This window comes from Xyrauchen texanus, chromosome 27 (genome assembly GCF_025860055.1).
Source record: "Xyrauchen texanus isolate HMW12.3.18 chromosome 27, RBS_HiC_50CHRs, whole genome shotgun sequence".
Classification (NCBI taxonomy): Eukaryota; Metazoa; Chordata; class Actinopteri; order Cypriniformes; family Catostomidae; genus Xyrauchen; species Xyrauchen texanus.
Genome location: NC_068302.1, coordinates 29,262,434 through 29,289,594, shown reverse-complemented (window position 1 = coordinate 29,289,594; position 27,161 = coordinate 29,262,434). Strand labels below are relative to the sequence as shown.

The window sequence follows — 27,161 nt, the reverse complement described above, 5'->3', positions numbered from 1 at the left end:
AATCAAGTCAAAAACATAATTCCAGTATGTTTTATTTGTTACACTCTCTGTTGTTCAGCAAAATACACCTGAAACATATATTTCGCCCCTTAAACACACACATGCTCAATGTCAGCAGCTCATCGGTTCTCAGTATGTCGGACACCTCCGAAAGAGGTGATTCTCAGTTCAGTGTATTGTTGACTCGAGGACTGTTATGAGCAACTCATTGTAGAGCTGTTGTGATCCAAGCATTCAGTCCGATTTGTGAACTAGTGGGAACGGTTAATTGCAAAGAAGATTGGGCAAAAGCAGATATCACCACCTCTAGGATCATATTACTCCCGGTTATCGGCTCGTTTTGATACAGAGTGTCAAGCTCATCCAAGAGACAGGTTAAGATAGAGTAACTTGTGGATCAGTGTTGACTCTAGACGTGAACTGTTTCAAATGTTTCAGTCCGATTTGGTGAACTAATTAATCTTGTTCACTGAAAAGAACTGATTCAAAATAATGATTCATTCAAACTGGACATCACTAACCGGCATGCACCTGCCGCTGATCGGTTCTGCGCAGAACTTTTTATTATCTTTTACACCAGTGACAGCATTAATATCATCAGTCACCAGTGAGGTTTTGCAGGACTTTGTAGGACTCGTTTTCTCCGTGTGAATTACTGCATTAAAATGATGCCTAAAAACTCACCAAATGTTGACGGAGTATAACCACTCTCATGAGCCGTCAGACTTTCGTGAGCTTACAGCGGAAATCTCTTGAGGAAAAAAAAAGCTAAACGATAAATGTCCTTTGTCTGCTAACATAGTACGAGTTCTTGCCCACAAGTCAGCATCCAGGGCTCCAGACTGCGGCTGCGTTCCACTTCACTTTTAACCTCCACTCACTAACACCCCTAAGCACTTCCCCATGGGGGAATCCCCGCCGCCATTTTGGAAGTCTGTTCCACTTTGTGGAAAGGGAAGTTTCTGTTGACAGACCCTCAAACCCTCGATTTTGATGAGCGAGTCTACTCTGAAGTATGCTTCAGGCAGCTCCATATCCCACAATGCAACTCGATTGTGATGTGACAGCAGATTACACTTCATAACCCCCCCCCCCCACACACACAACTGTAATGTATGACAGAAGCGAAGTTAGGTCAATTAAGCAGTTTTGAAATGTTATATTGAGATTTAACAGCATAATACTTGTAGCTACCTTAAACGGTTTATCACACAGTTATAGCCCAAGCGTTCATTGTTATGTTAACATATTAGTTTGTGTAAATCTTGATTAATCCTTTCTAACAATTAATTCTAATGAAAACAATATTACACATATAAGATTTATACATTAGCCTCTGAAATCAATCTCCGAAAACATTTGTTTTCTCAAGTGCAAAAATCACTAAATTATTCCACAAATTTACATCAGCCTTCAACGTCCTCCAAGTGAACAAGGGTTAAGGGTGTCCCAGTTAAACCCTTAGCATGTCTTCTGCCAGTAGTGGACACTTGCGCAACGTAATCAGTGAAGTGTATCCGAGTCTGTGAGACAAAGTGAAGTTAGCGAGGGAAGGGACTACAAATTGCAAATGCGACCAAAAATAATTGATTGCGACAATAATTAACAAATAAATCTAGTTGCCACTGGCGACAGTCGGGTTGTGTACGTTAAAATGCAGTTTAATTAATTTTTAGAGCGCGCACCAGTGTGTCTCATGCCGCTTTTCACCCGTTCTGTTGTGATGAAGAGCTCGCTGCTCCGCACGCAACAACAAACACAGTGTGAGAGATTCGTGAACAAATGACTCTTTTGAACCAGATCTTTTTTTATGAATCACCGAAAAAGAATTGAGGTTTGAACTCAGGAGCTCAAGTTAGCAGTTTGAATCAGATCAGTCACTTTCTCAGCAAATCAGCTGTCAGCGAGCACACAACTGGGAGCGCAGACGTTTAGATAATAAGAGTCCCATGTGTATTTCGGGCTTCTTTATAATTAAAAGTCCTGTATTGTGTACCACTTCTTTTCTTCTGGTAATTATTGATTGGGATTGGAGTAACACAATAAACTGCATCTGGGATTTCATTCAATTTGCACTCTTGTAGTCTCTGTGCCCGGGGCAATCCGTTAACAGCAAAGAAAGACTAAGGCAATATTTTAAAACAATTAAATTATATATATATATATATATATATATATATATATATATATATATATATATATATATATATATACACACACACACACACATTCAGGCCTTTTAAACTTCTGACACTTGAGGTACTTGTACACAACTATTACACAAGGAGCAAACATTTATTGATGCTCAAGAAGGCAACACACAACTATATGCAATACATCAACTATATTTACTATTTATTAAACATTCGATGAATGGGTTATCAGCTGACTTCATTTTCTTTGGCTTTCTATCTTGTTTCTGAACAGCTATCTAAGTCGAGCAATATTGTGATTTGGCTACTAAAAACAGCCATTGGGCTCCTGAATGTTTCAGTTTAGGACTAAAAAGTTTTTAAGTCCGGGGCTCTGCCATCCGATGCATCCTCGATTTCAAGGACACATCCGGGTAGTTTCCTGCGTTCTCATACTTGCGTTCTTCGGCAGTGGGTGATGTCGACAAAAGAACGCACATTGAGCAACAGCCACTTGTGACAGAAAGAAACACACAGCTGCGTCCAGCTGCGCCAAGGCGGAGACAGAGGGCGCATTGTCTGGATATACATACACAATACACACGTGTATGTGTGCATGCATGCCAGCCCAGGTATCTTTGTTTTCAAAGCGTTCAGTCCAACACCATCGGAGGGATCAATAAATGTCCATGCAATGCGACAGACATCTTGCATAAACCAGCCACTGCAACATCTGTCCGCCCTACCAACATTTTTGATGACCAAAAATGCGGTTTAAGTAGACAGCACACTAGGTTTTAAGATACAGCCCATGATTCCACCGTGCAGAATAATGGCTTTTCACAGATCAGCTCAAACAAATCATGCAGGAAAGAGAAGAGCCAGCCAGGCAGAAGTAGCAAAAACCAGAAGTCGATTCGCCAAAGACCAACATCAAACACACGCAAACGGTTTTTATGTAAAAATGAATATCAGTACTGAATCTACGCAGGAATCCCGTTCAAATGCATAAATTACAGTAGTGAAACACTCACTTGTCAGAAGTGACCCGCTCGGTCCACTGGCTGCGGCTCTCTCTCTCTCTCTCTCTCTCTCTCTCTCTCTCTCTCTCTCTCTCACACACACACACTCACTCACTCACTCACACACTCGGACGGGTGGTCAGGAATAAGCGCTGGCTGTCTCTAGTGATGTGGACCGCTGCCTAGTAACCCGCACTCCTGATTTGCTCGAACAACTGCAGCCATCTTGCTGAAGCCCGTGTGGCAAACCAACCACACGCCTAGACGTTAAAGGGGAGGAACTAGCCCAATTTTCCCGAACATATTGCTCATATCAATCCTTTTACATGTCATTAAAAGGGAGCTTTATTAGTACGCCGATGTTTTCTTCATAAATAATGATAATTGCTCAAGCCAAGAAATTATATGAAATGTTAGACCATGCGATGTTATCTAATCTGAATTTTTGTAATATATTTCATTTAACTCTTCATTCACATTACTGTACTACATTTGCTAATATGAACTAACAATGAACAAATATATTTAAATCATTTATTAATCTTGGTCAAAGGTGCACATCAGTTTTTCCTCTTTAAAAAGATTTACTCCTAAAGACATTTTTAAACATGTATAAATCATTACAACTCACATGAGATGAAGACTCTATTCATTTCAGTAGCCTTATAAAAGATGGTTTATTCTACATGGAGAGGGTCCCCCTCACAGGGGTTGCCATGTTGAATCACATGACCAGACAAATACTACATGCTTAATCTCAGTAACCATCCTGTTATTAAACACATTCACTCATAGATTAAATTAATGATTGCTTACTGTGAATAGTGAATCTTTACAATGGCAGCTGTAACTGAAAACTACTGATTTTGAATGATGCTGCTTCAACACCGCTAGTCAATGCAAGTCCAAAATGACAACTTTCCTGAGAGTACTTATTAATTTCAACACATACTAATACAATAAAAATAAATGTATAGCTATACGTTAACAATAGTTTATGCATTATGAATTCACAAGAAACGAAAATAAGCAATTGTATTTCAATAAATGAACATTTAACAAGAGTAATGCATGCTGTTAAATATATTGTTAGTTCATCATTCTGAAAACACTTTACAGAAAGGTTCCATTTGTTAATATTAGTTAACATGAATTTACAATGAGCAATACTTCTTCCGTTTTTATTAATTTAGTTAATGCATTATGAAAATAAGCAATGACAATTTATAAACTTACATTAACCAAGATTTAAAAATGCTGTCAAAATATATTGTTCATAATTAGTTTATGATACCTAATGCATTTACTGATATTAACAAATATAATCTCATTGTTAAGTGTTACCATGATACCTAATGCATTTACTGATATTAACAAATATAATCTCATTAAGTGTTACCAAGATACCTAATGCATTTACCGATATTAACAAATATAATCTCATTGTTAAGTGTTACCATGATACCTAATGCATTTACTGGTATTAACAAATATAATCTCATTGTAGTGTTATTAATTTTTTGGTTTATTTTTTCCTTTGCATATATTAATTCTCATTTAAATGTCATGTGTAAAAAAAATTCCATTGTTATTTGCCTTTTTTTTTTTTTTTGCATTGTTACATCCAATTTTCCTATGTAAATAAAAGGGGCAAAAAGATTGAGTGAAAATATATTTCACATGGAATATCTTTAGACAGTTGTGTGATTTCAGTTTATCTCGACTATAGATGCAACAAACTGCTAAGCTTTAATGGGGGAAATTAGTTATTTGTGAAAATAGTAGTTCATATACAATAGTTATATAAAATGTGAGGATTGTCTACATTTTATGCACAGAAAAAGAAATTATTCGGGTCAATATCACCATAGAGTGCCTTTCAACCCTCACAATACTCACACATTTTGATTTTAATTTACCATTCGCTTTATGTCATGTCATAATAGTAGACACTCAAATACTATAATAAATATATTATCTGAGCTCCCACAAATTTTTTTTTTAAATTATGGGCCATTTTTTAGAGCATAAAGCATAGATATGTCCACCCTGTCATGGACATATAAATTACTGTTAAATATGTTTTCATTGCATTATGAAGATACAAATGATACTTTCTGAAAGGTATGATGTCCCTTTCCTAAACAGGGTTATTTGTTTGCTTTCAAATTATAAATACATAAAAGATTTTATGTAAACCATGTGTTTTTAAAGAAACTCATACAATTCAGCACATGTATTTTTTTCTTATTTGGAGAAATATTTGATTATTTGGATGCAGTTTTTTGTTTGCATGGTATTGCCCCCACACCTAGCACAATGGATTATATAGGTATGATTAAATTATTATTTTAAATATTATTATTATTATTATTATTTAAAAATACCAAGATGACAGGGTGGACGAGCCCACGACAGGGTGGACAAGCACACGACGGAGCGGACACATAAAGCAGAACACAAAAAGCATGACAAAATATGACAATGAAACATTTATTCAACTTAAAAAAATAAATATATAATTACATTCTCAATCACACTGATATAACCGAGAATTTAGAATGGCCTCTCTGGTTGAGATGAAACAGGCAGGGAGTTCAAAAACCTGCCCGTCTTTTCAGCAAAATGTAAACATAAGGAAAATTATAATAACAAAACATGAAAAAGCAAGTACATTAAATGTAACAATTAGTTTGTTATTTGTGGCCAAGAAATATAGTAAATAAATTCTGTCAATTTGTAACATTTACAACATGTGGAACAACTTGCCCCAAACTGATATTTAGAAAAAAATATATACATTTGTGTTCAGAACACGATTCGATCTTTCAGTTGACCCTTGCCTAAATGTATTCCAGTGTGGTTCTATTGGGTTTTACATTAACTAAAAACCTAATGTAAACACCACATAACAGGGAAACACATTCTGAAAAGAAATCTGGATATACATTAACAAACAATAACACGAGCAATAAGTCATTTTAAAGAACAGATTCCTGTTCATCTAAACTCCGCTCATCTAAACTGCTCTTCGATATACCTCCATGAAGCCTTGTCTATCTGTACAGAGTGTTTATTGAGACCCTGTGGCTCTGTAATCAGACAGAGAATCTGTTGGTCTGCATACCAGGTAATATCTTCTCTGGGACTAGGCCAGAAGAATTTATTTATCCCATTCCGGTGCATGCATTACTGTTAGGTTTTTAGGCCAATCACTTTTAATTTGGCCTATTTCATCCCTAACTAAATTATTCAACTATAACCAGGGAAGCTATAATAGGTATTAGGTGACTATAATTAATACAATATTTGGCCAAAAGTTATGTTTCTTTTATATTATTCCCATACTACATTTATACTAACCTTGAGGGACCTAGCTGTGGTGGACAGTCCAGCTCCAGTGGTTCTGGAGTTGGAGTCTGCAACTCCACTATTGTCCTGGCTTTTGCTCTGGCAGCTTTCTTTGCCTCCTTCCATTTTTTCCTTTGTAAACGTTTTCCTTTCTCTGTGAGGTCATTAATAACTTTTTTCTTCCCTGTATCTCTATCTTTCCTCCATCTATCCCTTTCTTTCTTAAGGTACGCATCTCTTTGTTCAGGGTTTGCATCCCGGCGTTCTCTGTATTGCCGTGCACTTTCTGCCGCACTCAAGAGGCATGTCCTGAGAACAGCAATGATTTTATATAACAAAATATTATCTTGTTATATTATATTATATTATATGTTTCCATAAAATGTAATATAACATTTCTATAAATTGCAATATTAACAACAAATGAATGTTATGTCCACCCTGTCATGTGTATGTCCACCCTATCGAGTCTAAGTGGCCGACAGGGTGGACATTTTGAGCTTCAATTAGCATATTAGCTTACAACAAACTGTGACTAGGTAAATAGTTAATCTGGTTGTTGAAGAGAATTTGGTATATTAAAACGTACATATTTGGAAATTATTGTATTTGAATCACTTCCAGTATATTTTATGCCGACAGGGTGGACATGTTAAGCTTTGGCAAAACAAGTAAGCAAACTCATATGAAGAAAATTTGTTAGTTGTAAAATCAGCAGCTACTCACCTCAGCAGTTGAATTTCCCGCCACTGAAGAGATACAAAAATCTGTTGTCCCGATGTCACTAATGGGGGTGGCCTATTCTTAAAGGGGCAGATTCCACAATACGACAGGGTGGACAACCATTTAAGGGACATGGACAAACTCTTTTTTATTAAATAAAAATATTGTTTTTATTATAAACTGATCAATACACTCAATTTGAGTAATATCTTATTAAACAAAATATGAATAGAAAAAAATAAATAAAAAATAAATATGATTTTGACTATTTTACTCTCATTCAAATTTGATGAGCAGTGCCTGGGACATAGCAAAATAACATACATCCTCTTATACAAAACTATAGAAAATCTTGAAAAGGTATCCAAAGAGCCAAATAATGCTACTGTTATGAATACAAAACTTAACCTTATATAACACACCCTTTCATATTCATTTGTATGTTAAGTTATAATGGAAAATTAGTTATTTATGTTCAGGACACCAAAAGGCACCCTACAGTGATATTGACCCATTCCTAAGTTTAATAAACAACTGTACCATCTTAAACTTTAAAATTGTATTATTTTCTTTTTCTACCGTATATTTAACTCTTGAGGTTTGAACGAATAATGATATTTTACCCTGCCTTATTCATCTTCCAAAAAAATAGGAGGCTTACAAACAAACATATTACTATTTTTAATACATTTTGTTGAGCTCATCACGTCCCATGCCCCCCTGGCACGGTCACGCAGGTTGCTATTGGGAGCGATACAGCAATGGCGCCCTCTGGTGGACCCTTCACGATGCTTCGCACGTCTCCATCCAAAGAAAACAAGTCAGTCACTAATGTGAAAATTTTTCATCTCGTTTAATTCTCATCTTCAAGAGACCTCATCATGAAGTTATTTGCTGTACTGAATGTGCAAGACCATTAAATACTTAATGCGGAAGTTCTGAGGAGCTTTGAGAAGTGAGTGGTTTTTAATCGATGAGAGCCCCAGTCTGATTCTCTTATTAATAAAAACAATTCAAATACAAAACACTCAAAACATACACATATACTTAAATCATTCCATAAAGGTCCTCTTATTTCCTTTTTTTTCAACTGTTGATTAAGACCCTGCAAATTGAGGCAAGAATAGAGCATGAATTCATCAATGTTAAAGCAGCCATAAAATGAATCAGTCCTTCAAATGATTTATCAGCACAGAAGTTTTAAGCATACACTTCAATAACCAGACAATCCATTTGTGAGAAGGAAGACAAAAATAGGAGAAGAGAGATTGTGTACCCTATGCAGACAGAAAGAGAGAGTGATAATGTGTGGATAAGATCAACACAGTTCTTCAGCCTTCAATTGAAGGCAACAGTTTGGAAATACGTGAAGCCCCTGAGAACTGGTTGTAGAAAATGAGCTCTTTTAGCCAGAGTTCTTAGTTGCACCTGTCTGATATATTTCATATATGGTAGAACTAATTTGTCAGTGTGTGCTATGGCTAAGACAAACCAGCACAGTCAAAGATGGAGGGAAATGTCAAAGCTCATCCTTCTCCATCTGCTTAAATGCTTCCAAGTCCTCCTGCCAGTCAGCCATCAGAGAGTCCACCGATTGGCTATTTGAGTCTCCATCCCCTGCAGTCTCCTCCCCTACATCCACAGGGACATAACTGCCAAGTCCCTCCACTGGCTGAACTGACACCTGCTCCACAACAGAGTCTTCTGCTACCGGTTCCTGAGTAGTGACTTTTGATTCGTCAAGAGGTTCAGAGGAGGCGTGAGAACTGTGGGCCTTCTCTGTGGAGCAGTCCTCTTCCTCTGCTCCATCTGCAACTTTAAAAAAAGGAGGTTGGTTAAATTAACTGTTGTTAAAGTCACCTGAGAACCCCATATGGAATTAAACCTGTCCATGTCCACTATAACATGCTGCTTTTATCACCAGCTCTTAGAAACATGCAGATTTTAAGCAAACCTGTACTAACTGAGCTCCATTTTCTCAACAAAAGTTAGATTTGTTGCATGAAGGGAGAGCAGAGGAGGAGGGTTACTTACTGCCATCCAACAGGGTGCCCTGGAGGGCTTTCCCTTTAAATATGGCTTCTGTTCATCCAAGTGAAAGGGGGGGGGGGGGTGGAAAAAAGTAACAAACACAGAGGGAAAGAGTAGTACAAGGATGAATAATCAAAAAGGACTTGAAATAAGAGGCAACAATCACCACCTCTCTGGTATCATCATATCTTTTCATGTTGAAATCACCCCAGACAGAAAAATTAACTCAAATAAATAAAACTCAAATCATAGAACAAGTAATGCCTCACCTCTGTCTCGTGCTTTATCGCTGAGCAGCACCTCCACCTCGCTGTATTCTTTAAGAGCCTCCAACAGGATGTTGCCCTCTTTGTGGAACAGGAAGAGGAGCGGTAAAATGACATCATCCGTGTTCCGCCCATCACCTGCCATCTGGAACAATGGAGCTGTGTCACTGCTGCTGCCCTCGTTATCATCTAAATAAAATTTATTAAAAACAAAAGGGCAAAATTATTGCCCCGATTATACTGTACTTAAAGGGAAAGTTACCCCAAAAATGAAAATTCTGTCACTCTCTGTCACTTTCTTCAGTGGAACACAAAAGTAGATGTTAAGCAGAATGTATGGGACTATCAGCCTCAATAACTAAAAGTTATTTAAAAATAGTAATCCACTACAAATGACTAATTATTTCTCTAAAAATTTAAATATAAGATTACTTTACTAATTACTTAATTGAAAACGTAATCATATATTACCATGTATCTAAATTACTTTCTAAACACCTATAGGCTCAACAAATTCAAAATAATGTCTATATTTCTTTCTTGTTTATTAAGCGATACACTCAGCACCACACATTTCTCCTTGTTATGGGGACATAATTCATGTATTCTACATAAATAATATACTACAAATAAGTATAACCCAATAATGCATAATGTAATCAGATTACAAGAATTAAAAATGTAGTGCATTACACTTTTGTATCTTAAAAAGTACTTAGATTACAGTAACTAATTAATTTGTAATTGGATTACAGCCAACACTGGTCACCATTCTCTTCCATCTTTATCTATACAATGAAAGTGAATGGTGTCTGAGATTTAAATTATGCCTAATATTCCTTTTTGTGCTCCATGGAAGAAAGAAAATCACAGGTCTGAAACAAAATGACGACGCATAAATAATAACTGAATTTTCCTTTTGGGCTGAACTATTCCTAAGAGAGAAGAACAAAAAATACAGTATTATAACTAGGCATGTGACGATATCAAATTTTCAAATCACAATAATTTCTGAAGCTTTTATCACGGTATACAGTATTATCACGGTATTGAATTACATTACAAAAAGGGGTTGAAAGATAAACTAACTTTATTGTTGTTGTCTTGGAAAATTACCAATTCCAAACTGGCCTTTTAAATAAACAGATAACAAAAGAACTTTGAAAAGGACCCTGAACATTTAAAAAAAAAAACTGAAAATTTAAATAATTGTACAAATAAACTAATATACAATAAAAAATATGTTTACAAATGTATAAAAAAAAAAATGTTTGAAGATAAATATTGTCAAATAGACAGTCACCGTCTTCGTCCAAAGCTGCAAACATGTAAAGTCCCTTATGAACAATTGCCATTTACACATGACAGGATTAAGTTTTAGCTGGTTACTTAAAACTGTATTTTAGTTGTTACTACAAGACGCAAAAGTTACTGTGTAGCTAACAGAGTTTTAGCGAACTACTCTTCGGCCTCTTGAAAGCAAGCTACACATTATCTGCAAATGACAACAACAGTTCACTTTCTTTGTCATCTTAGCCCTCACTTAGCAAGTTGTCTCGGTTTTCAAAAACAGTTTGGAAAAGCGAGCAGAACTGTTACAACTTGCCTGTCCCACAGATGAGCAAACATGTTGGGGGTGTTCCTGTTATTCGATGCTACTTTTCTGCCACATGTTTTACACAAAGGGAAACCATCTTCGACCAACAATCCCTCTGCAGTTTTATGCAATCCAAAAATACTTCCACACTTGTAACAACCCTTTTAGAAGGCGGATAAATGGCTGGCTGCGTTCCACCTTCAGCCATGCTTCTCACCCACGTTGGTTTGTTTCCATCAGTGCACGCATGTGTCATTTATGCAGCATACACGGACTATTGTGAATCTTGATTCGTAGATGGAAAAAACAACTGTGCGATCATACAATTCATAACAATTTGGATTAAAGTTTATCTATAATTATTTACAGTATTTTTAAGTACCCACGATAACAATATCGTACTTGTAAATTACCGCGATATACCGTATTACCAAATACCTTCACATGCCTAATTCTAACAAATTCTTTTCACATAGCCAAGGACATTAACTAGATGATGATAATCAAAAAAATTCTTGAACTTTGGGGGGTTTTTAGTGGTGTAACGTTTCTCACCAATGACGATGCCTCCGATGGCCCTGGCTTTCTGAATGTGCCTGGCCTTTTCTGCAAACATGCACTGGCCTCTCTGCAGCAGAGCAATGCGGCCAGCGACAATTTCACCGTTAGTCAACTCAGAACAGCCGTTGTAGGGCTCTGCTACAGTTACAAACCCACGCACCTGAGGAAGAGGAAAAAATTGAGAAAAGAATACTGAATGCATCAAATCACTAATATGAAGGGTCACTAATAAAAATGCACACCCTTTAGCAAGAACAACCCAGGAACAACACAAATAGAGAAATGTCTTCAGTTTTCACACTTACTCCAGAACTGCTCTTGGAAAGATCCAATCCAAACTGCGCAGGACCCGCGGTCAGTACCACTCTACCAAAAAAGGGTTGTGACACAATCTGAACAGCTCGTGGAGGAAGCTGCTCTTTCTGCTGCTGGCTGGAGAGCTCCATCATCTCCTGCATAAACCGCATTCCATCCTCTGCAGCAACTGCACTCACTGCCTACAGAAAATGAGAGAGAAGGTGGAGGGCTTTTCATTTCAATTAAAATTAAAATTACATAATGAGTGTCAGTGTTAAAAGTGCTAAATGTGGGCTTGCATTATATGTGCTGGTACCTGTGTGGCATGCTGGACAAGTTGCACTCTACCATCCTTTAGGTGGATGAGACTCACACCCATCCGCCTCAGCAGTTCCAGGTGTTCAGGATTATTGGCCATGAAGTCCTGAGCCCTCAGAGGAGGAAGGCCCATACCAGGCTCTCTGCCGGACAGAAAAAACAAACAAAAAAAAAAAAACATCAACTTTGGGTTTGAGCACCAATTTAACAAAAAAAGTTCTCCTGATATTACAATTGAGTACACTTAGTTTAGATAGGTGATAATTAGGGCTGTGTATCAATAAAGATTTCCAGATTTGATTCAGATTCACAAAATCCCCAATTTGATTAATTATTGATTATTAATTGTATATTTTTCTGTACTTTATGACACAACCATTTTGGTGTTTCTACACTTGAGGGCACACAAAATTATTTTTGCCAGTGAGAAATACATGAACTGGGTTTGAATGTTAATTTAGACGGTAAATGAAATTAAATGTTATTTGCGTACCCCCATTGTCACCTCACGTACCCCCAGTTGGGGAAACACTGAGTTAGAACATTAAGAAAACAAATTGAAATAAATTATGCAGTTCAATATATTCAGGAGATACTGTATAATTGTCAACACAAGCAAAACTAACGGAAACTTTTAATAAAAGTTAGATCTTGAGGTTGCTAACGTATTCTGAATGGTTTATAATGTGGTGCTATGTGGTTGCTAGGGTGTTCTGGATGATTACTTATTGCACAAAAGAGCCCACCCCAAAGTCTGTATTATATTCTAGTCCCTAGATATGGCTTAGGTGTTTCTTATAATGCCTAAGGGATTTGTTTTACCGTCCACTCGTCTCAAGTATGATTGCCTTGAAAAATAATCTACAACCTGGATAATTTGTTCTGTCATTCATGTCTGTAGCACAAGTTACACTCTGATGTTTACTACTTATGTGTACGAGCAATATTATTAGTGCTGTTCACTTTTGCAAACACCACTAATTACATGGACCAAATGGTCAGGTAATTTTCTCACAGCATGGCAGCTGGGCGTGGACAGCTCTTGTCCACTGCACTCCTGATTGGTTCTCGAAAATTGCGTGGGAAGGCTGGGTCAGGAAAGAGGAGGCGGGTGTTAGGGCAAGTCCACTCAAAATTTGCGTCATCAAGCTCTTCTCCAGCCTAGAGTCAGAGAAAAACAACAACCAACATTTGACTTACAAAACCAGGAAGCAAGTACAAACTGGTTTGTTTAGTAGCATTTCCATTTTCCTAACAGCTAAATATTACATAAAAACAGTTTTTCTTGGAGGAGTTTGCTATAATAATGTTAACTCTGACAGGTGTTATCTAACCAGTAATAATGTGTGCTGGGAGAGAGGCAAGCAGAAACATTATGAAACTGTTGTGCAATACCATGTTGTTGACCACTGAGGGTGGCTGTGAGCTTAAGGCAGTTGAAAGGGAGAGAGGGAGCAGATGAGCTTCTGTGGTAAAAATGTAGTCCTCTACATTAAAAAGCAAATCCTCCTCATCAGCAAATAGCAGGAAAAGGTACTTAAACATCTCTGCCAGGAAAAATGAGTCCATGCTGAGAGAGGTGGGTGGAATAGAAGATAAATAAATACACTGTTGTTGAGTCTACATAACAGTCTTATTTACTTGTGTGCCCACACTTTACTAAAAAAAACCTCAACACTATCAGTTTATCAGTTCAATGGATAGTTGGTAGTTTTCTTATGACCATATTAATTAGAGAGAGACTACATGGAATATTTGTACTGTTAAAAATGCATCACACCGCAGGGACCATTAAATGACAAGTGAAGGCAAAAAGGTGATGAAAACCAGTGAAAAACTTGGTGAGAAATATATACTTTCTCCTATCCATTCATACAAATTTTTACCTAAAAACTTGCTGTTAAACATAATGTGTCAAGTATCCAGATACTACCTATAAAACATCACTTAAAGGGATACTTAAACCAAAAATGAAAATTCTCTCACACGTTACTCACCCTTATGCCATCCCAGATGTGTATGAAGAACACAAATTAAGATTTAAAAAAAAATATCTCAGCTCTGTAGGTCCTTACAATGCAAGTGAATGGCGATCAGACATTTTTAGCTCCAAAAATCACACAAAGGAAAGATAAAAGTAATCCATATTACTCCAGTGGTTAAATATGTATCTTCAGAAGTGATATGATAGCTGTGGGTGAGAAAAAGTTTAAAATATAAGTAATTTTTTTACTCTAAATCTTCACTTTCACTTTTACATCTGAAAGTGAAAGAGGAGATTTAGAGTAAAAAAAGGAAAATAGATGTGTTTCTCACCCACATCTATCATATCGTTTCTGAAGATATGGATTTAACCACTGGTGTCATATGGATTACTTAAAAAAAAGAAAGTCATACAAATCTGGGATGGCAAGAGTGAGTAAATAATGAGAGAATTTTAATTTTCCTTTAACTACATGCTCCTCCACTAATCACAAACCCCTGCTCTTACCGGTCCTCATGACTCCCCGTCCTCACATCCTTCATAGCAGCAAAGCCACAAGGAACTCGAGCAAAGCGATTGAGGTTCTCCAGTATGCTCCGCCCTACCTCCAGGTAATATGGATCTTTGGTGGCCTTTAAAAAGCAGTGTAAAATTCACAGTGTTAGCCACAAGTTAAAGTAAAATGCAGGCTCTAATGCACTGCAACATGGAACGTAATACAACAAATCAGGTTATGTTTACAGGCTGATGAGTTACAAAGATGCTATAAAGAGATTCGGTTAAAAGTCAGTCACGCCTATGTACCTTATAGAGGAAGTAGGTGCTTTCTGCAAACTCTGGCCGCAGGGGGTGCTGAGCCCAGTGAACCCTGAAATCAGTTGTGAATGCCTGACGAGACAGCATGAGAGAGAGTTGATGGGGGAAAGTTAAGCAGAAAACCAGAGAGTGTGATGATATTTAAAAATCACAAATATTGCACAGAAAAGAGGATCTACCTCAGGGAGGAAGTTGTGTTTCTTGGTGACCTGATAAAGCATTTCATGTGTCTCAATGGCTGGGCGGATATCCCCCTTCAAAACCTGCCAAGAGCAGAGAAGATCAGAAACCTTACATTTGTATATTGCTGAGAGAGAAAAAGGAAGAAATGTAACAAGGAAAACAATGATACCTCACCTGCAATCCAGGGAAAAAGGCAAGCAAGGAGTCCATCCAGGTGCGGGCTGGCAGCAGAGGTTTGTGGATATGAACGTCCAGTAGCAATGGAGGCTGACTGATATACTTCATTATGGATGCATAGTGCTGCAACACATCCAAGCAAATGCAATATATTAAACAGACAAGACAATTTACAATTAACTATACATGAACAACATATAGATTCAAAAATAACACACAAAAAAAAACAAATTTGCACACACACAAAGACAGACATTCAAAGTCTTCTGAAGCAAATGCAGTCCCTTTAAATAATGGGTTAATTATTCCAATAACAATGTCATGTAAATGTCACAGCGCCACACAATGTAATGTACTGTAATTGTAATGGCAAGATTTAGATGAGAAAAGCAGTTTTATTGTTGCCCACAAACAAAGGCACAAAGGACGATCACTTTGCGATATTAGTGCGTTTACTAGTCGAATATTTAAAGCCTGAATGAATACTCTGTTAGACAAGTACTTGTGCAAATCCCTACAGCAAACCATGACATCTGAAATTTGAAGCTTGTATTATTTTAAATTGTGTACTGATGTTAAATCTAGGGCTGGGAATTGATACAGATTTCCAAATTTGATTAAATTACGATTCACAAGCTCTCAATTTGATTGCAATTTTGATAAATTTCAGTTATAATGTCCATTTTGCTTACATATTAAATAAATTCTCTCTCTGCTAATGTTGTAAATTACACAGGGAACCTTCTAATTTGGTACATTATGAAAATATTATTTAAAAATATTAACAACAGGGCAAATTATGCAGTTCAGTTGCAATAAAAGACAGATATAACAGATTTACACCTGTTCCCCATTCACTAATCAGCACACACTACATATACTCACACACACATTCCCTGCACTCCCTGTCATGTCATTAGATATCCTGGACTCTATCCTGTTTGTCTTCAACCTGTGATTGTTCTCTAATGAATTTATTTCTGTTTGTTTTACATCTTTGTTTTGGCTTGTGCCTTTGTCTTCCGTTACATGGATTCTTTGGTTACGGTTTTATTTGTGGAATAAAGTACCAGCATTTGGGTCCACCTTACCATCTGTGTGGTCGTCTTCCTGACAGTATGCACATGAATGAAAGTATATGGAACACAAGGTCTAATGTGGCTGCACCATTGACTAAACATGAAATGTGGTTCACAACCCATTTTACTTTCTTTTAATGTGACACTATCCCCAACCTTAAAATAAAAAAATAAAAGAAAGATTAAATTTTTTTTTTTAATCATGTGCACCAAAACACGCAACATGTATTAATAAAGTAAATCAGATGAATTTTGATTTCATGTTGACATTAAAATAATTATTACAAGTTTCAGAACTTTACATTTAATGTACCACATTAAAGGTGAAGTCATTTTGTCAAACATACTTCGTCAAATACCACGAATATCTCATCACGGTCCACTAGCTGTCCGTTCTGTGTGTGTGTTGAAATATCTATATTTATTTAAGGGCTGTCAATTTAACAGAAAACAAAGATGTTAATAAAATGCGATTAATTTTACAAAAAAATTACACGTTAAAATTAACGCATTTAATCGCATTCCTGAGAAATTCAAGCTTGTAGTACCACCCGTTTACTCCAGAGGGCAGTAAGTGAAATTTCAGCTGTGTGAGCAACACACAATTTATACAGTGAAGAAAACATTAACAACCCTTCAGCGGACAGACAACATAAATATGAGTTACGTTCTTGCATTCAAAACACTTGAAGGAGCGCAAATGCGAACCAAGGGATCTCAAGATGTGTTTAAAGATTGAGTATTAAACTATATTTAACTTGACACAGTGACCTAAACATTTTATTTTTATGACGTAATACACCCGAGACGCGACACAAGCCTGTCTGATGCAGGTCGTATGGTCTTTACCTCACAAATATTTAATTACCAACAAGGTTAAGGAGGTGTCCTTTAAACTGTTACACCGTTTTTACCCAGTCAACCTTTATTTAAGAAACATGCTCCCTGAAATAGATCCATTTTGCTCCTTCTGTAAAACTGTAGATGAATGTGCCCCTTACCTTTTTAGGGAATATGTCCATGCTGTAGTATTTGATAAATTTTTGTTTGTTTGTACGTACCTCTATTTTAACTAGTTTTTCTTTGCATTATAAAGACGTTTTATTTGGTTTTCACAGTTTTGATAACTTATGTATAAAAAAACTTTGCAAGAAAAATAAACAGATTAATCAGAAAATATTAACTTAAGTGTAAATTTATGTCTATAAAGCCCCTATTTGCACTTTTTTGTAAAGACTTAAAATATTATTTATTTAAATACTCTTTGTACCACCAACAACTCCAAAGCACTGAAAACCATTGCACTATGTAATGAATATAATGTCTTGGCATTATTGTAAAATATAGCTGTAGTATTGTGTACCATGTATACCCCTGGCTTGTTTCTATAAAAAAAAAAAAAAAAAAGTCTGACGCAGGTGTAAATTGACGGATCCTTAAACAAGCCCTCACAATAAATCTCTTGTCAACTGATTGACAAATTCACTTGTGAAATGGATTGCTGAGAACTGTATGCCAATGATTGACTTATGGTCAATAATATGGTGGTAAACAATACATTGTATTCTAAAGCCGTTTTTTTGAATGGTCTTATCAATGATTAACTCTTCTGCCACAAGAGCGTAATGCATTTTAATTATCTGAATATTTTTGTATTATATATATATATATATATATATATATATATATATATATATATATATATATATATATATATATACACACACACATACATACAATTTTTTATATTTAAAGATAGCCATGTATAATTATTTAATCATTATATATTGAATTATTGTTATATGAGGGTCTTTCTCAGCAAATATTTTGGATTTTGGAGTGTGTCTGTTGGAATTTAATATTGAGCACCCGCCCCGCCCCCGCAGCTATAACAGCTTCCTCTTCTGGGAAGGTTTTATACAACATTTGAGTGTGTCTGTTGGAATTTTTGCCCATTCTTCCAGAAGAGCATATGTGAGGTCAGACACTGATGTTGGATGAGAGGGCCTGGCTCGCAATCTCTGTTCCAGTTCATCTCATAGGTGTTCAATAGGGTTGAGGTCAGGGCTCTATGCGGGCCGGTCAAGGTCTTCCACACCAAACTAATCCAACCATGCCTTTATGGACCTTGATTTGTGCACTGGGGCACAGTCATGCTGGAACAGAAAAGGGCCTTCCCCAAACTGTTTCCACAAAGTTGGAAGCATAGAATTTTCCAAAATGTCTTGGTAAGCCAAGGCATTAACATTTCCCTTCATTGGAACTAAGGGGCCAAGGCCAACCCCAGAAAAACAACCCCATAACATTATCTCTCCTCCACCAAACTTTACAGTTGGCACAATGCAGTCAGGCAGAAAACGTTCTCCTGGCATTCGCTAAACCCAGACTCATCCATAAGACTGCCAGATAGAGAAGCTACACAGAACACATTTCCACTGCTGCAGAGTCCAGTGGCGGCGTGCTATACACCACTCCATCCGACGCTTGGCATTGTGCTTGATGTAAGGCCTGCATACAGCTGCTCGACCATGGAAACTCATGCCATGAAGTTCCCAGTGCAGTGTTTGTGCTGATGTTAATGCTAGAGGAGGTTTGGAACTCTGCAGTTATTGAGTCAGCAGAGCGTTGGACACTTTTATGCACTATGCATCTCAGCACCATCGGTAACCCCGCTATGTGACTTTATGTGGTCTACCACTACCGCTGTGGATCCTAAAGGCTTCCACTTTGTAATAATACCAATTAAAGTTGATCGTGGAATATCTAGGAGGGAAACAATTTCACGAACTGACTTGTTGCAACGGTGGCATCCTATTACAGTACCACACTCTTAATTCATTGAGCTCTTTAGAACGACCCATTCTTTCACAAATGTTTGTAAAAGCAGACTGCATGGCTAAGTGCTTGATTTTATACACCTGTGGTAATGGGACTGAATGAAACACCTGAATTCAATGATTAAAAGGTCTGGCCCAATCCTTTTGTCCGTATAGTGTACATATAACATTGGGAAATGGACTGATGTCCTCAACAAAAGAACAAGAGATACTCACTGTGTTAAAGCGTTGCAGGAATTGGTCATCTCCCAGTAATATATATGCCTTCATTAAGTACTCATAATAGGAGTCAATGCCTGCCCCAACACCGCTGTCTGTAAGGGAACAATTAATAAAGAATCATGATTGACAAGTTGTGATTTTACAAGTATTAAGTAATTTGTCTCAAAGTAAAACACATCTGCTACTGTTTTGGTTTCATTTTTGAGTGGGTGGGTACAGGTCAGGCTCACCCCTGCGGACCCACTCTCCAGAGTGGATGTTGATGGTTGTTCCCACTAGATTACTGTTCCTCTGTCTCTTTTCCCAAAGGAAGTCCAGAGCTCTTCTCGCATGAGCCTGTAAACAAAACAACCAAACACCAACACCTAAATACTGGCCTACTTTCATAGATTAATCATCATAAGTCTCTATCACCACACACAAGGAAAACATTCCTGCCCTTAAAATACTTGTCATAGTATACAATCCTTCACGCCAATGTTGCCTGTAAATTGTACGTTTATAATCTTTTAGACAGCACAGTTATGGTCATAAGAGATCTGTGCTATAATTCTGCAGACTGAATGAATACAAATATGCAAGAAATAAACATTCTGCAGCCAAACAACTTCAGTGCTCCATTGTTAGTTTCTTACAAAACAGGAGAGTTTCCACAAGCTCAGTGATCTCTTAAGTACTCCGATAAAGATGAATCATACAGAACGCAATGTTTTCATATTTCTCTGGAGGTAAGGTTAAAGAACCTCATATTTCTCTGGAGGTAAGGTTAAAGAACCTCATATTTCTCTGGTGGTTATATAAGGAACCTTGTGATCATTAAAACAATAGAAAGTCATTGAAAAACAAAAAGAATCACATTTTCTTGGTTTAGTTTGCCTTTTATACAAGATTTGCAACATTAATATTGATATTCTACCTCAAATGTTGGGTCCCCAGTAAAGCGGCTTAAAGCTGCAAACTCCAGGATAATTGTACCAGCACAGGCAGTGCAGGTGTCTGTCTCAGTGCCTGTACGGGTCGCTGGTCCACGGACTCCATGACGTAAGTTCACCTGTTAGTGCAACAAAACACTAGCCGATATAAAAAATTAAGAATTTTTATTATTTTTTTTTAAACGCAAACATAAACAAAATAACTAAAGTAAACAAAAACTAAATTGCAGTTAAACGGATTGTAATATTTGGAAATGGGGTGACTATGTAAGGGTTAATACAAAGAGCCCCCAATAGAGTTGATCAGGACCCCGGTGTAAAGGATCCAACTTACTACATGGCAAGAAATAATTCATGTTTAATTTTTTTATTATAAGAGTACAGACACAACAGAGTGATATGAGCAGAGTTAAGTAAGTTCTGTAAAAATAGTAATCTACTACAAATTACTAATTATTTATCTCGAATTGAAATAAGATTACTAATTATTTTACATTTAAAATGACTTTTTAAATTTTTTTTCAGCTCAACAAATTCTAAATGTCTATATTTCTTATATAGCAGCACCATACATAGCATACTGTAACCATCATTCAAATTTTCTGTGACATTCTCAGTTGACCTTCTGTTGGTTCAGACAAGATAGAATAGCCTTCGTTGCCCTCACGTATTGATGAAATTTAGTGCACAACAATTTGTCGCCGGTTTGTGATTTGTCCCTCCTCGGATGACTGTCGGTAGGTACTCACCACTGCTGACCAGGAGCACCCCACAAGCCTTGTCGTTTCAGAAATGCTCTGACCCAGTCTTCTGGCCATAACAATTTGGCCCCTGTCAAAGTCGTTCAGGTCTTTACTCTTCCCCATTTCTCCAGCATTCAAACATGTTGAATACGAGAACTGATTGTTCGCTTACCATACAATTTACCCAGACCTTGACATGTGGCCTTGTTAGGAGACAAGGAATCAATGCCATTTTCTTCAACTGTGAGTGGTCATAATGTTTTGGTTCATCAGTGATTAGAAATAAGCATTACCCTTTACTGCCCTTAAAATTAAATTAAATTAATTGAAAGTCAGTAACTGTAATCTGGTTACGAGAACTTAAAATGTTATGCATTACACTACTTTTTATTCCTAAAAAAGTAATGACTACAGTAAATAATTACTTTGTAAGTGGATTACACCGAACACTGGATACAAGACACATAAAAAAAACTAGCAGAGCCATGCAGGTTTCCTGGGCCAGTTTAGCGGTCAACATTCAAAAGCATTTGACCCCAGAATGCTGTGACTGACCAGTCAAAATCAAGTATTCCAGAGAGCCATGTAACAAATTCTAGTTGTTTTCGAAGTACACAGCAAAACTGCAGGCCCAAAAAATAAGCCAATGGCAACTGAAAAACTGAAAGTCATGCAGATAATGAGATTGTTCAGCCATTGAGAGTAGACAGTCTCCCTCACACCCCTTCGGGCGGACTTTCAACAAACCATAGCCATGCCAAGCAAAGCCAGATATTCAAGACAGTCGTAGTGTGTGTGTGTGTGTGTGTGTGTGTGTGTGTGTGTGTGTTTATGCTTCAAAAGAGACTAGTGCAAGCAATCACCATGAAACCATTTCATGGGCTGTCGGAAGAGACTAGGAGGAAAAAAATATTCATACCAGTGATGACGTTTACATCGATCATTTTGCTTGCTATTGTTTGTGTGTGTGTGCACTCACTCTAGGGTAAGGCAGCCCACTGCTGGTGTTAAATGCAGGCAGCAGTCTAAGCCCAAGATCTTTTGCCATGTGCAGCAGTTCATCCTGGTACCAGAGCATTTGGCCACTTTCTTTCAGCATGATGGCCATGGAGTGGCCACCCAGCAGCCCTCTAAGACAACAGAAAAGGTTTAACTCAACTTACACCCACAATTTACTATGAACAATTCACTATTATAATGTAACCTTTCACAACATACAATTTACGACTGCTTTGAAACGATGTAGCCTATATTGTGAAACGTGAAATACAAATGGAAGCATTATATAAATAAAGAAATGAAATGACTGTAGTGTACGTATGAAATGTACAAACATACAGTTTACCATAGACAGGGTTACCAAATGTTTTGGCTAATTAATTTCCACGACTTCCCAGTTTCTTTTTAAAAATCATAAAAAGCCATTTCTGGGCAAGTTTGTATTTGCAATGGAAATTTTCATGATTTTCCAGACCTGAAAATCAAATATTTTTATATTCTCTGATATTTTCCAGGTTTTTTTTCCATGAGCTTGGAAACCCTGCGTAGATTTTTATTTCAGATCTTTCAGAACATGTCAACCCATTCTGAAAATCTATCTGTCAGTGATAGCTTACTCACCCCAGCACCCGGATATTGGTCTCAAAGACAGACACCACAATGTCATTATCCAACCGTACATCTGTCACCACTCGCCTCACTGCCTCCTCAAACTCCACCGTCTTATTTAACAGCTGTGGGACGTCATATCAGACCATGAGCAAACAAACCTGGGCGTGAGTGTATTTATATGTGCATAATGTCTGTTTGTGTAAGGTTAAGTGCCATCTGTTTAAGGTGTTACTTACCGCAAGAGTGTCAAGAGTATCAATGAGGGTGAGAGAGAACCTGAAGGCAGAGAACAGCATTTGTTTTTAATGAAAACAATCTGTACTTCTACGCAAGTAATTTCAACACATTGCCCATCTTTATTTTCTCTCCACCTGACTTACTTCCCCAGGGCATCATCTATATCCCCTCGACTGGGCTCTAGTCCACGTACTCGGCCACGGCAAGTTAAAGGCATCAGCTCATCTGCAGGGTAGGCATGGTTCTATTAAAGAGACAAGAAAAAAAGATGAGATGAATCCAGGCAGATTTTTATATTTTTTTTAATGTTTACCCAGGTCCAACCGTCACATTTCAGTTCCACACAATGAAAGCGTTAACACATTCTTTATTTTCCAACCTCCTAACTGAAAGACTAAGTTAGTCTTCTAAGCATACTAGAGGCTTCAAAATTTCATTTTACTCAGAACATTCTTTTGCCAAGCTACCGAATTGAAAATCTATTAGAAATAGAGGTCGACCGATTAATCGGTCGGATGATTAATCGGCCGATTTTTTGCATTTTTTAACATAATCGGCATCGGCCAATATCCAAGTATATTAAGCCGATTAATAGGCAGGCGCATCTGTGAGCAACCTAGTGTTCTTGTGGAACACGTGTTCGACGCACGCTGCCCCTAGAGTCATTTTCCAGCAGAGTGAGCAGACCTCATCCAGTGCCTAAGGAAGGAGCTAAGTTCCTTGGATAAAACGGTAAGAATTAAATTCTTATAACTCCTTTATATTTAATTAAAAACTTTTGATATGTTACTGCCAACTTCGAGAAAAAACGTAACAAACGCGATAGTTGACATGACGTTCGGCTACTTTGGATATTGATAGCGTAGTTGAAGTTGCATTATCACAGCAGAAGGGTTGCTATCATGTCACAATAAGTAAGCAAGAATTTTGCAATTACAGACAGTGAATCTGAGACTTTTATTTGTTCTGTTTGTGTGTCTTATATTTGAGAGGGTTGTCACTCAATGCAGAGAAATAAGTAATAAAAAAAAGATACCAACGCACTATATGCTATTGAAGGACTGGCTTTGGTAAGCTCGGACGTTATCGGTTCTGCTGTCGGTACTGGAGAAATTAATCAAATACATTTATTATTGCTATAAAGAGAAAGTTATTTTATCTCGCCAGCCATTTCTATGTATAATAATATTAAACCTATGATGCAATTTAGCTATTCGCAGTCAGAGAGAGAGAGAGAGTGAGAGAGAGAGAGAGAGAGAGAGAGAGAGAGATCTCTCTCTCTCACGCAGTGCCACAGTGAGCACAACACGAGCCCTGCTTAATGAGTGACGACGGAGGACAGAACTAAATATTCAAACGTAGCCTGGTTTAGATCTGTGATATTAGTCTGATTTTATATTTCGCCTTCCAAAGAGCCTATTAGAATCGGTCTTAAAGGGGAAGCAGTCTAATAAACATGCTGACGATTGAGCCATTACTGCGACTCAAACAACAAAAGGCAAAGAGAAAATCACTTACAGCTCTTGAATGAATAACTTCTGCTTTAATAAGCATTAATCTATCTATGATAAACTATGCAGTGTTATTTTACAATTGATTACTTTATTAGATTTCTTTTTAGACCACACCTGAACAGTAATGTTAGTAGACCTTCCTGAAATTAAATCACTGTGCCTATATTAGTTTATTTAATATATTTGTTATACATTATTTATACAATATGTTTTTACATTATACATTTTTAATTTAAGTGTACAAGTGCAGATTGGTCAAGTGTTCAATAAATGTATTTGTTGAGGAATTTTGTCTATCTTAAGTAATTATTTGTGTTACATTTTATCTTTCAAATAAAAGGTTCAAATAAGAGGTTAAAAATAAGCACATATCGGCCAAAATAAATCGGCAGCATTTATCGGCGGACCCGGATTTCAAAAGATCGGCATCGGCCTGAAAAAACCCATATCGGTTGACCTCTAATTACAAAGTCTTGAAAATCTACACATACAACTAGATGTTGATGGAATTGTAGCATTAGAGTCAAATTAAAATATTTCTCTCATCATTTACTCATCCTCATGACATCCCAGATGTTTTTGAAGAAGATCTCAGCTTTGTTGGTCCTTTTAATGCAAGTGAATGGTGACCAGACTCCAGTGGTTAAATAAAGCGATAGGATATGTGTGGGTGATTACAGATCAATAGTTAAGTCCTTTTTTTTTTCTCACCCACATCTATCATATCACTTCTGAAGATATGGATTTAAGCACTGGAGTCATGTGGATTATTTTTATGTTGCTTTTATCATCTTTTTGGACCTTGGGATTTCTGGCCACCATTCACTTGCATTGAAATGACCAACATAGCGGAGGTATTCTTCTAAAAATCTTTGTTGGTGTTCGACTGAAGAAAAAAAGTCATACACATCTGGGATGGCATTAGGGTGAGTAATGTTTCATTTTTGGGTAAACAATCCCTTTAAGACTTTATTCCCAACAGTTTACATAACTGCTGTAACTAGAAGAACTTCAAGTGTCAACACAACAAGATATTTAATACTGTGTACATACCATGTAATTCTGATAAGCGTGGTCAAACATTTCCAGAACTTGGTTCCTGAGTAGAAGAAAAATGATGTAAAGAAAGTCACATTTCAAATTATGAAACACAAGTCTGCAGTATAATCCCCAAAAGTAAAATATAACTTTAACCCAAACTTTTCACACATTACTGTCCCCTCACCTCAGCTTGTTCTTCTCCTCTCTTGTCATGAGCTCAGATGGCCTGATAAAGGTTCCAATAAGAAGCAGCAGCAAAAAAGTATGCAACATTGTTGCATATGGAAGCATCCACAGTCCCCACATGGCTCTAATCCACAGGTGGACTTCTCCCAACCATCCCACTGATGAAGGCAAAACTCAAAAAATACACAAACAAGTGTATCACTACAGTCTTTGCTGCCTTAGACGTGTATACTGCAATTGCTAATCGGCAACTGGTCCATAATTTCCTAATTTATTAGGAACAAATAAAATTCAGTACAGATTCTGTAACACTCACAGTTTTAAATAAATTAACTGTTCCAGCTCAGTAATTTCAGAGTTCCTGTTCTTATCTAAATGTCTCACTTGGATGGATGCAGCTCTGGTGCATTTCTGAGATGCTTTTCGGTTCAACAGTGTCTATTAAAACATGACTGAGGAAGGAAGACTGGTCAAGTCAATTTTTTCCCCACAAACTTCCTCATTCTGTTGCCTCACCTGGCTGTCACCCATGCGACAAGTTAGCATGCTACTCTCTATCATCATCATCCAATAAAACAACACTACCTCACGGCAGATTCCCAACAGAGACAAACTCAAGAAGAGTTCCAGACGTGTAAAAAAATTTGTTTAGAGCAACCGTCACCATGGGTAACATGATCAGCATTTTACATCCATATTAAGATAACTGGAATCTCACGTATGGATCCAACTCGATTTGATTGGGAAAAGATTGGATTAGTTGCTCAGATATTTCACAGATTGTAGACAAGTCCCTTTTGTATCTCCGTTATACTGAACATAAGTATAAACCATGTAGGATATGCTGTAGCTTTGAGCAAAAACAAAAATCCAGAGAAATTGATTGCTGTCAAGGTGATCTGCTGCAAATATAATTAATTAACTGGGGACGAGTTTGTTGTTTAGCTCGCCGGCTAACACGTCGATGACAGCTCGGCTTTGTAAAACATGTTATTGAAACAGGCACGTTGCTTGAACTAATGGAAAGACCATTTTAAAATATATAATTCAGTCAGCCGTGAGTGATATAGAGGTCCATTCAGCTCCCAAAATCCGTACAATCCAAACAAACTCCAGTTAAGAGCGATTTTATGTAAGGTGTAGTGGATAAGATCAGTGTTCTCTCTCACAATCGCCCGGAATGATGATCATCCGACTGACGACGGTTCATATGCAGTCGTCAACATCCGCATCCGGGTACTGGGTTTATGACCACTCCCCATGAATAGCGCTGCGAGGATAAACTACATTTCCCGGCATGT

The 27,161-nt window shown here is 37.2% G+C and overlaps 2 protein-coding genes across 6 annotated transcripts in view; both read right to left on the bottom strand.

The window, feature by feature from the left end:
* Positions 1 to 27,161, bottom strand: part of LOC127620568 (uncharacterized protein C1orf21 homolog) — a 156,825-nt gene that overhangs the window by 30,485 nt on the left and 99,179 nt on the right. For 2 of the 3 annotated variants that reach the window (XM_052093722.1, XM_052093721.1), the window contains exon 1: positions 3,167 to 3,387. The exons of the other annotated variant lie outside the window; for it this stretch is intronic. The gene's annotated coding sequence lies outside the window, so the exon portion shown is untranslated. Of the gene's footprint in view, positions 1 to 3,166; positions 3,388 to 27,161 lie in introns of those variants that run through there. 3 annotated transcript variants of the gene reach the window in all.
* On the bottom strand, positions 7,498 to 27,097 carry LOC127620565 (ER degradation-enhancing alpha-mannosidase-like protein 3). Of its 3 annotated transcripts, XM_052093716.1 has the most exons (21): positions 25,859 to 27,097; positions 25,687 to 25,732; positions 23,263 to 23,363; positions 23,119 to 23,158; positions 22,892 to 23,004; positions 22,251 to 22,401; positions 20,513 to 20,647; positions 19,827 to 19,932; positions 19,591 to 19,688; positions 15,456 to 15,581; positions 15,278 to 15,361; positions 15,087 to 15,170; positions 14,790 to 14,914; positions 13,694 to 13,868; positions 13,314 to 13,459; positions 12,297 to 12,441; positions 11,989 to 12,180; positions 11,678 to 11,843; positions 9,529 to 9,714; positions 9,263 to 9,310; positions 7,498 to 9,043 (listed from the first exon to the last, which is right to left on the bottom strand). In XM_052093716.1, exons 1-21 carry the CDS (start codon positions 25,978 to 25,980, stop codon positions 8,748 to 8,750), a joined length of 2,685 nt encoding a protein of 894 aa, XP_051949676.1. In that variant the 5' UTR covers positions 25,981 to 27,097; the 3' UTR covers positions 7,498 to 8,747. The 3 variants fall into 3 exon arrangements, with proteins under 3 accessions (XP_051949676.1, XP_051949677.1, XP_051949678.1); XM_052093717.1 differs by lacking the exon at positions 9,263 to 9,310 and having other exon boundaries at positions 25,859 to 27,096; XM_052093718.1 differs by lacking the exon at positions 9,263 to 9,310 and having other exon boundaries at positions 7,498 to 9,037; positions 25,859 to 27,096.